The 14162-nt window shown below is 37.3% G+C and overlaps 1 protein-coding gene across 1 annotated transcript in view; it reads right to left on the bottom strand.

Moving 5' to 3' along the window:
* The window catches only part of LOC592420 (SH2B adapter protein 2), a 74063-nt gene extending 60950 nt beyond the window's left edge, over nucleotides 1–13113 (bottom strand). The window contains exons 1-2 of the mRNA XM_003728549.3: nucleotides 12963–13113; nucleotides 9246–9984 (exon numbers count right to left, since the gene is read on the bottom strand). Coding sequence (XP_003728597.1) covers nucleotides 9246–9959 — 714 coding nt within the window. The 5' untranslated portion in view covers nucleotides 9960–9984; nucleotides 12963–13113. The remainder of the gene's footprint in view (nucleotides 1–9245; nucleotides 9985–12962) is intronic.
* Nucleotides 13114–14162: the final 1049 nt, after the last annotated feature.

Here is a 14162-nt window from a genome sequence, read left to right as displayed (position 1 = left end):
CTCAAAGATATCAATTGATAATGGCTAGTACAGGGTGAATGTCTCTGTTGAAAGACAATGTTGCACTCTACGGTATGTCCAAAGAGAGAGTGGAAGAAAGAAAAAGTAGGGGATATGATCGAAGGTATGAAGAGGTGTCTTTCAGACAGAGAGTGAGTGAGGGGTAAGAGGAGGAGTTGAGAAGAGATGGGGGAGAGAGAGAGAGAGGAGATCGAGAGAAAGAGAGAGAGGAGATCGAGAGAAAGAGACAGAGGAGGAAAGAAGGGTAGAAAGAAGGGGAGAAAGAAGGGGAGAAGGAAGGGGAGGGGGAGCATTTAAGGCAGAACATCTGCTGAGAGCCACAACAGCATTTACTCACATACATTTACTCTTATACAGAGTTAACACCCTTGTGGCTCTCAACAGGCAAAAGAGAGAGAGAGAGAGAGAGAGAGAGAGAGAGATGAGAAAAGAGAGAGAGATGAGAAAAGAGAGAGATGAGAAAAGAGAGAGATGAGAAAAGAGAGAGAGATGAGAAAAGAGAGAGAGATGAGAAAAGAGAGAGATGAGAAAAGAGAGAGAGATGAGAAAAGAGAGAGAGATGAGAAAAGAGAGAGATGAGAAAAGAGAGAGATGAGAAAAGAGAGAGATGAGAAAAGAGAGAGATGAGAAAAGAGAGAGAGATGAGAAAAGAGAGAGATGAGAAAAGAGAGAGATGAGAAAAGAGAGAGAGATGAGAAAAGAGAGAGATGAGAAAAGAGAGAGAGATGAGAAAAGAGAGAGATGAGAAAAGAGAGAGAGATGAGAAAAGAGAGAGAGATGAGAAAAGAGAGAGATGAGAAAAGAGAGAGATGAGAAAAGAGAGAGAGAGAGAAAGAGAGAGAGAGATGAGAAAAGAGAGAGATGAGAAAAGAGAGAGATGAGAAAAGAGAGAGATGAGAAAAGAGAGAGAGAGAGAAAGAGAGAGAGAGATGAGAAAAGAGAGAGATGAGAAAAGAGAGAGATGAGAAAAGAGAGAGAGATGAGAAAAGAGAGAGAGATGAGAAAAGAGAGAGAGATGAGAAAAGAGAGAGAGATGAGAAAAGAGAGAGATGAGAAAAGAGAGAGAGAGAGAAAGAGAGAGAGAGATGAGAAAAGAGAGAGATGAGAAAAGAGAGAGATGAGAAAAGAGAGAGAGATGAGAAAAGAGAGAGAGAGAGAGATGAGAAAAGAGAAGCAAAGAAGACAGGAGAAGTGAGAGACTCAGGGTGGATGAGAGATGTAACAAATATTCCATCGACCCAAATGCATGACATTTAGTGCTATAATCATATCCTGCATGATTTATTATCTATTGATTCAAGAGTTCAGTATTTGGAGTGATTAAACAAAGTATGTTGAAACTCTCACAAGAAAGGCAATTCCAAGATGATCAGACTAAGTCTTAATATAATTTGTTACGATTCATATCTTAATTTGTAAGCATCTGAGGAGTATGGGTCGGACTATTAAACCTGCAGAATATACATGTATGTACATTGTACATTAAGACTTGAGATATGATATGAATTTTTTGTACATGACCAGGTAGTTATAATCTGACTTATATAAGTTGCTATTGGGAACAAAGGGATACATGCCTTTTGTAACAGTCAGTTTCCCATCATTCACACATACATACTGCATGTACCCATAATCAGTTTTAATATTGCATGCATGCATGAAGTTTACAGTCGATTGCACCATGCCTAATGCTATGGTCACATTACCCCAAAGTACCCTGCTCGGCGGCCGAGCGGCGAGTTTTTAACCAATTCTGCCCGGCGGCTGCCCGGCCACCGAGCGGCGGCCGCCCAGGCACCGCTCGTTTTTAGCGCATCGCTCGGTCGCCGCTGAAGTTTTAGCGCGGAGTTAAAATTTGGGCGGCGCCTGCTCACTTTTCACTCGCCGCCCAAAATACGCTCGGTGCCTGGGCGGTCGCCGCCCGGGCACCGACCTAATCGCTGGGCGATGCCTAATTCCAGCAGCGACCGAGCAGGCTACTGATCGGTCGGTCGCTGCTCTCATTTGTGACCATAGCTTTATATACAAACAAACATGACAATCTGCTGCGATTGCTGACGTCAATTACATGCAAAATTTACAGGGTGATTGGTACATTGATGTTGCAAAGGAGAATCAATAAACTTAAACTAATGATTTTTTTTTCTTTCACTTGAAGTTCCTTCCCCTGCGTACATTAACATGTACGTGTATATGTATTCATTTAAACAGACGGAAATACATTGCCTATGGGAACCGAGTGGTCCCTGTATTAAATTTAAAACTAACAGCAATGAGAAAATGTGGTAGTCTGAGGGTTACAAAGGAACAGAAGAACAGTGTTGGTACATACATGTATACACTTACATGGAACAGTCAGAAGCAGTACAAAATTGCTCTGAGATTTAAGTAATATTTAATACGCCTTTAATACCTTATATGGAAAGGGTTGCAAAATTGGTCTTTAGTTATAATTTAGGTTAGCATTAGGGTTGATTGAGGGATGAATACAATACTGGGTCCATGCAGGGTTGAATTCATGAATTCAGATACCGGTAGTGTAGGAAATGGAACATGGAGCAATCGTTGCAGGATTCTGACAAGAGACACTGCCTCAGGAAAACTATTCACCCTCTACGGCAACGTCCATGTATTTCCTAAAAACTTATAATCTTTTATCATTTCATTCAATATCATAACTCCTCTGTGTCATCAAGCATGTGCATGCAACCATGCACGTGCCCTTTTCAGTCTCGCCCAAGATCTTTATCATTTTAAAATGAAGTTTATAGGCCTTTGGTTTGTATACCACATCATTAATTGATTTCCACTCATCATTTCCCTCTTGCCGCACTCTTTCCGTACTGTTTCCTGTCAATTAATATGCAGAAGGCAATTAAACTAGCCTGCCAATATTGCATGTGCGCATCTACATTAATTTAAGCCATCAAACTCTCCAGGAACTTATTTTGGCCAAATCAAGAACTTTTAACGTGTTGGGTATAATTTGACTTTCGTTTCACATACCGTATACAGGTTATGTATATACATGTACCTGTATTCCTTAGACTCCAGCTGGAATTCTTTCTGAACAAGTTAACACATTGACTACCGGTATTGAATTCATTTATTGCCATAGGGTTAATACAGGGGCCACTCAGTTACAGTAGGCAATGGGTGAAGTTGCTTAAGTACATGTATTCATACATCTAGGCAGCAAATAGAATATGGGTGTTGAACAATTTGTTTAGACTAATAAAAATATGGCTATATTTTCCCTCTTGGAATTAACACAGGCCAGTAGCCCCATTTGCCTATAGTCCACACATGCATTCCAAAGGCATATTTAAAGCCAAATTAATCAAGAAAAGGGCATTTTAAGTCAAAACATCAGCAATTGAAGGTTCCTTTAAATCAATGAGTTTACTTGCTCAGTATTTCCTTTGTTGAATCATAGGAGTCTTGAGAGATTGAGATTGCAGTGATCGTCAGCGGAGAAACCTGTGTCAGTTTTAACTACACTACTGGGAAATATGAGTAACACTCACCGAAGCTTCATGTACATGTATGTTAGCTGTGTTCATAAAGTCTTGTAAAACACTTTTAAGGTATTACTATTAGGATATATAGTTCTATATAGTTCAATCTTTCAATTAGTTTCTTTTCCTTATCATTTCAAGATTCTCTGTCTTTGCCCTTTCACAAGATAAGAATTTGAAATTGCAAGAGTTTCTTGTCACAGATCAAAGTTCTTGCTTTCATGTCACAAATATTTTCCCATTTTACAGCATTGTACAATTCTTTGTAAGTTTTGAAATACAAATTTCTCTAAATAAAGCACTAATGTGTTGTCTGTAGAGAGCCAAAATGGCGTTAACCAGTTTAAACCATACTGTAAGTAAACATCTTTCTGGCTCTGAACTGCGTTCTCTGGAAATACATTTTAAATTGAATTTAATTGAAATGACCATGACAAAGACCTGCATGAAAAAATAAGCTATTACAGATGTAAGTCAATCACTAAGCCCCTTGTATTAGACAATTATTGAAAAGTTCCTGTCTTGGTATAGTCAAATGAAAAGAACTGAACTACTGAAGTCAATCTCTAAATCCACTCAAAATGCATAACATATTTTTCATTTTAGTTTGATCAATCATTGATGTATTTATACACATGTATGCAATAATCTGGATTAACATGCATGATTTAAGACTCATGACTTTATAATATCTGTTTTCATAATCATATCTGCTGGCATCAATTACAATAATTGGAAAATAGTGATTTCCACATTGATTCATATCATCCAAATAACTCTAAAATAAATGAACCTAATTCCTGTGATTAATATCTACTACACGTATAATTTGAATAATAAACTATCCTGAAATTATCAAGCCCATGCATTTGCTAGCATTAATTATGTTGAGTTGAACAATTTCCAGGCCACATTAACCACAGAACTCACTGAATTCAAACAGAATCCATGTTCATTAGCCTGAAAAATGTCAATCAATTGGTATTAATGACAATATCCTGAACTCCTGACCCTTCACGGAATGGGTGAGGCATGTGTTTCTTTTTGCTAAAGAGGCGAGGATTCTTTTATTCTTTTTTTTTTAAATTAAACATGAAACCTCACAAATATAGGGGGAAATAAAACAAACATCATGAACAGTTTAGGCCATCTGCTATTCTGTATTCATTTCAGCCATTCTGTCAATGAATTAAATGCCCTTGAGAACCATAACTTTTTTTCCAAACTTGCAACAATGAACTTAATTCTAAAGAAAAAACAAAGATGTGCAAATCTGAAAACATGTATTTATTGTAAATGAATGAATTACAGAAAAATGTCAATTTTCTAAAAGTAGAATGCATAACTTTGTATTAAAAGTTTGGTAGCTCCTGTATTTAAAGAGGACTTATTAAACCAATGAAAGAAATAGTAATTGATCCCTTTTTATTAATCAACATGTTCTTTCATAATTATGTACTTCTAAGACTACATAGCCGGGGAATAATCTATAGACAAAGTCTACCCTAATATATATTTAGTTAGTTTTAATAAAGGAGAAAAATGAGAGATACAGATTAGTTTCATAGTGAAAAAACTTGAGCAAAATATGGTCAAATATTTAAAAAAAAGTTGTACATTTTGAAGTTTCAATCAATGAAACACGAATTAGCAACTAGCAGTACATGTATGTGGTGTAACTTTTGAAATAAGATTCCTTAGTTGCATTTTACACAGCAAGCAAAAAAATAATTGATTTTTTTTTTCTTCTTCAAATTCTGGGGTTATGTCAAAAGTTCCTAAGCAACTACTGGTGAATAGTACGAAAAACCCACCTCTTGAGTGTGGTTTTTTTCCAATAGTGAAAATGGCAGTAAAAAAACAGATTTTCTTTTTTTAATGGTTTTGGGGCTTTGTAATTTACCTTTTGTGTGGGTAGGTGTATGTGATAAGCTGAATAGGTGTCATATGTCATAACATTATGAAATTGTATACGAGTCCTGCTACTTATCTTTTGACATTCTATGACAAGTATTCTAAAGGTACTATTATAACTTTTGAAAATAAATAGTGAACAGTTAATGTAAAAATATGGCAAGATTCCTATGGGTGACAAGAAAAGAAAGGAATACCTTTGAAAGTGCCCCTCATCGTGATGATATTTGAACCAGCAAATTGTAAACAAACTCAAGAAAATATTCATGTGAAAATCATCAAACTTATCAACTCAAGGCCCAGTAGCATCAAACAAGTGACATGTTCATGGACAAGAATGTTTTGGGGCTGATATTTATTGACTGTAGGGTTTTTATCTAGTTTAGACATGCATTGGCCAAAGAGGGGGCGGGATGCAACATATCTTTAATCCATCTAACCCACAAACAATGCATTTTATTGGCAACTTACCCCATTTTAGTGTTAACACAAACAACAAAAAGTACTTAAAAAGTACATTTACTATGAACTTTACAAAATGAACAATTAGGCCTAGTGAATGGTACAATTAACGTTGTACTCATGTTATCTTTTGAATCCCACTTACAAATTTAACCTACATACACTTTATAGGGTACTTGTAACCCCATTAATCTCATTCAGCATGGCCACAGAATTACCTTACTATTAATCCCATCCAGTGAGTTAATCTATTAATCCTTTTCAGCATTCCTAGTGCTACCCTATTAATCCCATTCAGCATTCCTAGTGCTACCCTATTAATCCCATTCAGCATTCCTAGTAATATCCCTATTAATCCCATTCAGCAGGCATATGTGTCAATGCTAATTACATGCTGTCATATGAGGCGAGATTATAATCACAGGGTGATCATGACACAGCTAATTATAGGTCTAACTGTTAGGTAATGGCACAGCTACACATGTAAGGCCTCATGGACAGCTACACAGTAGCAAATCTAATGCCCAATATGTGCAGGCTACAATATGCCAATGCTGTTAATTGGGTAAGAGCCTGATGTATGATGATATATGACATGTCCGAACGCAGCTAATGGAGGCCCATGTGCTTTCTAGGATAGCCTGACAGGAAAACAAAAAAACAGAGGCCATTTCATGTAAATGAAAAATTGAAAACTTCTTATGAAGTTATGAAAAGGCATACAGTACATGTACATGTACAGGTAAATTATCACCATGTACATGTACGTACATGTACATGTATATTGTACTGAAGGATAGCCCCAAATCAAAAGGGGCTTTTAAAGCGTATCTGCCATAGTTTACAGGAGGGATTAGACTGCCCTGCAAGGTCACTGGACAGGTGGTTATCTCATCAACTCAGCTCTCAGTTAACATAAGAAAAAGAGGATCATGGGGGATCAATGGTCACCGATTAGGCATGGCTTGTTATATAGAGGGCGCAAGTAGCTACAAGTAGTGCAGTGGGCCTTTAAACACCAATCAAAGTACCGGTATGAAGAAGAAGAAAAAGAAAAGGGGACACGTTTGGGAGGGAAAAGTGCAGATCTATGTCAATCTAGATTTAGACTTTACCAGGTTCATGAAAAAAAAAGAAAACAAACAAAAAAGATTTAACATCTATTTTACCACATAAAATTTCTTTGTATATATATACATGTACAGTATGTAGGCATCTAATATACAGTTCTCAATAGGATGTTAATATATGTACAAGAAATTCGTAATGATTATCAGTAATGGAATTAATACACAAAATGTTGTACAGTTCCAACTTCCAAGCCTGCAAATCAAATATTTCTCAAAGAAAACTGAATTAAAGTCCTAAATTAAAACCAAACATACATTGTACATATGTACATTAGACAATTTTTTTTTTAAAATACTCTTTTTTTTAAATATAATTCTTGTGGGTAAAAAAAATTCTGTCAAGTATAGATCTCTCCTTTCAGCAAATGATAATAACTTAATAAGTTTTTTTTTTTTAATTTCTCAAGGTTTTTATGACAATACTCTCCCATGAACAACTTCCTGAAAGTATCACATAAAAAACTTGAAATTATCTTACAAAATGACTATAAAGCATGTTGTACATGTCGTGTGATATTGATAAAAAGTCAAAGGGCTTGCAATTTTTATGTTGAATTTAGTGGACAACTTGAGTCTACTTAAATTTATTTTGTTAGATTACTGCATGTGCTAGAAGTTAACTGTGTGGGCTGTTTGTAACAGTGGGATTCCCTTGGTCGGTCCAGTGATTCATATCACAGGATTGGCCTTGTTGTGCACATGATTTGGCATGATATCATTTAGCATGGCACGGCATGACGTTTCAAACAAAAGTTGTTTGCAACTTAGTACAAAAGACATCCAGCATGGCCTTTCAGAACAAAAGTGACGTATTCTATTTGTCATTCTCACAGACAATAACTTGACATACTGTAGTTTATCTTCATACACTATATGAATGCAAACTGAAGGCATACAGTACATGTATTTCCCACAACCGTATAAATGTCACTGCAGTATGTTGAAATAAAAAATAACAATAATAATAATAGTGGGTTCTTGTAGCGCTCATACACTGTATGTCTGTCAGACTTGACACTCTAGTCGAACTAGCCCATAATAGCCACAGACTCATACCAAAAGATAGCCATATAAATAAAAGACCAGCCCACATGTACATACGTACATTATACACCTGACTTAAAAAACAGTTACTGGTAATTATTTTCTTTAGCAGAGCGATGCAGTGTAACAGCACTGCAAGGCATGCATGAACGGAGCATGCACAAAACAAAAGAATATTATGTTAAACGATCCGAAAGCATAATAAAATTGTTCATAATACAAGTTGTCGTCACGACTCATACAAATGAAGTGGATACAATGCATCACATATGTACATAGTGCAAATATTGTCCATGTACAATGTATATGTAGTATGTCAGTAGCTAATTTGTATTGGATATGTGTAGCCTAGAAGTACATGTACTTCCTCATTTACCAGCTCAATGCAAGTTCACAGTACAATAAGTACAGGTGCTCTATCACTCCAGGGACATTTGTATCACTCTTATCAAAGTTAACATAACGACACACACGAACATCACATTTAACAAGTATAATGGGGTAAATATTTGTTTAAGGGAAATATATATTCATATGCTGAATTATTAAAACATGCTGTTAATTAGATAAATAAAAAGATACACACAATAGTCTAAGCTAAGAAAATATTCCCTTCAAACTTACAGCATACCGTTCTTGCACCAGTTGTAACAATACTGCAAATATTATGTTTGCATTGGCAGCATGTGCGCAAATGTTGCTGTTGTTTTGGGGGATACATTGCTCATGGTAAATGCATGTAAACCTGAAGCTTACGATCAATACAGTCGGACCAGAACACTCTACAAAACCATCTTTCACATGCCAGAAGGACATGATTGACGATTTCATGTAAAATTATGAGAGTTCAAGCCTGTCTGAATATCAGCAAATGCTACATAATACTACATCCTCTCCAACCAGCGCTATACATCTATTCTCTTTAGAACTATAAGCTCAAGAAAGATTACCAACAGTCCATTTCAGGACTACAAACACACTCAAGAAAGAAAGATTACCTACATGTACAGTCCTTTTCAGGAGTCTCCAATCCCCCCCCCCCCCCTTCTCTCACATGGGGCAACCCTAAGCCTACTGTATAATGAACATGTACTCATCAGGTTTCTTTCTACGACATACTGTACAATTATTCTAGAAACAAAGTACCATGACTTACCTTAGGAGGAGTATAGAAGTCCAAGACATATCCCTCATTTCTCTTCATCAAGACAAGCCTGGTCCGATCCCATCGTTGCCTTCCTTGGTTGTCCTCCCCGCTTAGAAAATTGATGATGCCTTCCCTGACGATATCCCTCAAGTTATAGCGCTCTCGCTCCCGATCCTTGTCCGGCTGAGGCCAGAACCGCCTCCGGAAGTTGTTGCGGACATTTCGGAAGGAGAGCTTTCGACCAATGTCTTTGTTTCCTAGGGAGAAGGCCCTGTCCATTCCCGTGAGGCTGTCGGCCAGCTGGTTATTATGATGGATTTCTTCTGAACTACTGGTTTCCAAGTTGGTCGATCGTCCCCACGACGAGTTCAATGATTCTTGGCTCTCCGGCCTGACGCCGTTCAACTCCGCATTTGCTGCATTGTCATTTTCCACATTGGTCTCGACGAGGTTTCCTGAATGGAACCCTCGCCTCGCTTCAGCTTCAAAGTGCTCGAAGAAGTGTTCGGTGAAACGTTGGGCAAACCTTGTAGGATTTTCCTTGGGCATGGGCTCTGATACCTGAGGATGGTTGGCAGAGGAGTTTGCTGCCACCATCATGTATTGTCGGTAGTTGCGTGCGAAGATCACAGCAGCCTTGTGCGCCTCGGTTTCGCAGAACTCGGTCCAGCCCTGTGACTCGGTCCAGCCCTGTGACTCCATGCTACTGGTCTGAATGAGCATTTGGCTGGTCACCTGAAATCATTACCTGCAGCCAGGACATTCAAGAAAGTAGAAGTAAAATTGAGAGAATGGTTTATCAATATTTAAATCAAGTCAACAAAATAACAACAGTTTGTTTATAATTTCCATTTCAAATTGAAAATGATGATAATTGAATTGACTTTCACACTTGGTATTCTTCCCATTTCTAGCAATGAAAAAGCCAATGTGAACAAAAATATTTAACAGTGTTGTACTATACAATGTTACACGAAATACATTAAAATTTTCCTTTTAACCATTACAACAGTGAAAAGTGAAAGTTTTCTTGTACACCTGTACTCTGCAAAATCCAAATTTGTAGACATTAACTGTACATGTACATTGTACAGTACATGTACATGAAATGTATGAATTGAAGTCATACATGTTATAGCACGTCCTCCCTATTTTGCGGTGAGGGTGGATTATCTATAGGCTCTTTTCACACACTATTAACAGGAAGTCATTCAACACTTGGTATAGCCATAATCCCTATCCCATTGAATCTAATCACTCCACATGTATCACTAACAGAAAAAATAAGAGGTGATTTTCAGGGGATTATCATTCCGATGACGGGCTTCTCTTTCACACTTCAGACCTTGAAACATATCAGTAATCAGATCACGTCGATTCAATTATCATTAATATGAGCCACAGGATGCATATTCGTACAGGGCTCCGGTAAATTGGCAATTATCATAATCTCATGACCCGGCCTTGCTGCTACGTAATCATATTTTAATGATCATGTGATTGCATGCACGTAAACTGCAATAGGGGGAAGCCAAACAGCACACAAATAATATTTACAGAGTCATAACATTCAAACCTTTGATAAATTTATATAGGAAATCATATATTTTGTGAGAGGATATAGTAGACGTAAATATGTCATACATCTTGAAGGGAAGGCAGTACGAGCTGTACCTGTACATCAATTAATCAATACTCAGTGATCCAGGTGTATGCTTTGACTTCTTGAAATTGTGTATGGTAGAATAGCAGAAGAGTTGTAGGCAGTAAATTGTCACTTTCAAATGTTACCATGTTTTATGATTTCTTTCACTGATTACATTTCACACCATACCATTACTACCAAGGCACAAACTTCATTAAAGTACATATTCACTGATTTTAAAAACTAACTTTATTTTCATTATTGCAAAGTTGAAACTTTGATTCGACAAGGTTATCAAAATTCAATGTTTGGAAACATTATACATGTGTAAATTACAAAACGCTTAAATCCAGCCCAGGCATAGCACCTGAAGAGCTCTCCGAACGCTGGCGAGGTGTCAGATCACAGGATGGACATGATTCGCACAAGCAGACGATGTCCCATGACATCTCACACATTTTCAGTGCCTGTTTTTTCATCTTCTCTTGAGTTCTTTCTCTTACTTTACTACCGTCAGGCTAAATGTATAATCTATTGCCTCACTCTAAACCCAGCGCATGATTTTATTTTGATGACAAATGTAGCGATATAAAAATAAAGGAATCTGTCGCTTGTAAACAAAATCGACGCCATTGTATATTCAGCTGCACACAGCGCAACATGTTCAGCATTTTAAGAGGGAACAAATGCTGTCCCTAATATCATTCCGCAGGTTTTTCAATTTCAAAGTCTGGTTTCTTTGATTGTTAATTAACCCCTATCCTGTGTATTTACAAACAAAAGATTTTAGTTATCAGAATCGGTTTCATATCCCCTTTTGAATGGTTTGAAATGCCATCACATTTACATTATATACACTAAAATCATTGTAATTTGACAAATAATAGCTTCGCAATTATGTTCATTCTTTATCGGATGTCATCTGCTTGGATTGTATTGGTCCATTATGTGACGTCATTAAAACATCTTTCGTGCCCAGATGCTATGGAACTGGTTGTACTTTTAGTTTTTATAAATCACCCGATATGTAGTTGACCTAAAACTTGTACCATGGCCATCGGTTAGCTTACCAGTTTCTAGTGATACATTAGTTGACATATTTGTGATTTTCTTTGAATTTCCACTTTAAGCTTAAACAACTACATGTATCTCATCACCAGCACTGCAAGGGATTCAATCAACCCTACATGTATGCCTTCGGCCCTACAGGAACCAGGTTGTTACTATACTCTGCCAAATTGCAAATGGGAATATGAAGAAATTGAGTAGTCAAAGGGTGAAAAAAACTAAATAATCATGAAGCCAAGATGAAAAAAGCACATGAGCAGTGAGGAGTTAAACTCTGCTGTCTCAGTGTCTGCAACACTAAAAAGAAGGAGGGAAAGGCTATGGTAAGACTAACAGCTTTTTCACACACAGCTAAAATTCATCGTATCTAGAGATGATTAGTATAAACATGTTTAACTCAACAGTTTTAAACACCTTTATACGATGTTCAGATAGATATGAAGTCGAGATTCATACGCCCCTCAAAGCAGGCTGCAGATATGAAGTTCGTATCTAGAGAGATTGACATTTTGTGTGTGAACGGTTTAAACGTGTTTAAACTGGATGGAGCGTGTGCTTTGTTTGATATGACCTGACCTTTAATGCGTAATGGCACTACTACGCATTTTAAGAGCAGTAGTTAATCACGTACCGGTAAACGATTAACGATCACACCAAAATTTCTGTGTGTGAATGATGTCGTATGTACAGCTGATTAGTTTAATGCCCTTTAAACTAATCATGTTTATAGAATTTTAGCTGTGTGTGAAAAGGCTGTAAGATAAAATCATACCGGTATGCACTGTACATGTACATATACATGTACATGTACATACTCATAGTCTGATTGGTAAGTGAAAAACTTTGAAGACATAGATCTAATTAAATACACTCATTTTAAAAATAAAAATAAAATCTTTGTTTAATCTTTAAAGAAGAAAAAACAGCATCCCTTCATCATTGCTCATCAGCTCATCATCTGATCATTACCTTAACGATATTTATAACAAGTTATTTTTGTGCAAATGTTTTACCTTTTCTTTCCTCTCCAACAAGAGTCAAGACTCTAATGAGTCCTCCTTAAGTAAGAAAGTCCTAAATTTAATTTTATTTCTCGGCATCAGACTCAGTCGAACGTCACAAGTTTACAACCAGCACACAACAATGTCAATGCGATGTCTGCATGATCATTCTTCTTCTTCTTCTTCTTCTTCTTCTTCAAGATAATCTGCCTCCTTCAATACTGATGATTTACTCGCCACAATTACAACTCCAAAGAGTCCAAGAATAAAAGGTGTGTGTTCCTTCTCGGAATTCCTTTTTTAAATCGATTTACAAACAATTAACATGAGGTCGTGTTTCTTCGATGAATCATTAATGTCAACTTCGCCCAATGTCGTGGAATGCGAATGAGACAATAGTCAATAGACAATAGTCTGCAGGGAGGGAATCCTAGCGTAAATCGCTCCTTACCACACGGGGAACTGCTGGAGAACGATCCGAGAAGCAGCTGACATTACTCGAGTGATCGCGGAAATGAAGATGCGAATCAAAACAATATTTTCCTCCTAATCGTGAACAGATTCTACTCATGAAGTCTTACTACGATATTTCCTTTCATTATTCGGAGGTTGATGGCAATGCAATTGTGTCAATATCTAGAAGATAGTTCTGTTTAATCCGTAGAAATCTGTCTGGTAGACGATGGATGAAATGCAATTACTTTACTGATGCGGACATGATGCGAGGTATATGCGACGGCAAATGCATACACTCGTACTCCGCGATTACTAACCGGACTTGACTCCACTCCGTATAATCTCAGCCAGCTGGTGTACGTATGTTTTGAATGCACAAAATATGTGCATGCTTTACGTTAGCGCTTCCGCATTCAAGTGAATTCGGATTTTTGACAGAGAAAGTTCGTTTAAGGTCAACTAACCGAATTCACTATTCACTATGGAGTGCCACGAGTATTCTAGATGTAGCAGTGGCACAGTTACAGGAGGAAGTGGGGTGGGTGCGGAACAGGTGCCCCCTCCCCATCGGATGGCGACACAAACATGGCAAATTTTGAAGGAATTAAAAAATAAGAGAAAGTGGAACAGGGGGAAGAGAAGTTGTTCAATCCCCAAAAACAATGGCACGAGCTGCTACTAAAATTTTTAAAATTCATTTTGCCCCCTCCCCCCCCCCCCCAAAATGTATTAATCGTGCAAACCAATATTTCACTC

Source organism: Strongylocentrotus purpuratus, unplaced genomic scaffold, assembly GCF_000002235.5.
Source record: "Strongylocentrotus purpuratus isolate Spur 01 unplaced genomic scaffold, Spur_5.0 spur5_scaffold_2, whole genome shotgun sequence".
NCBI classification, from domain to species: Eukaryota; Metazoa; Echinodermata; class Echinoidea; order Camarodonta; family Strongylocentrotidae; genus Strongylocentrotus; species Strongylocentrotus purpuratus.
This window is presented reverse-complemented; position numbering and strand designations above follow the sequence as displayed.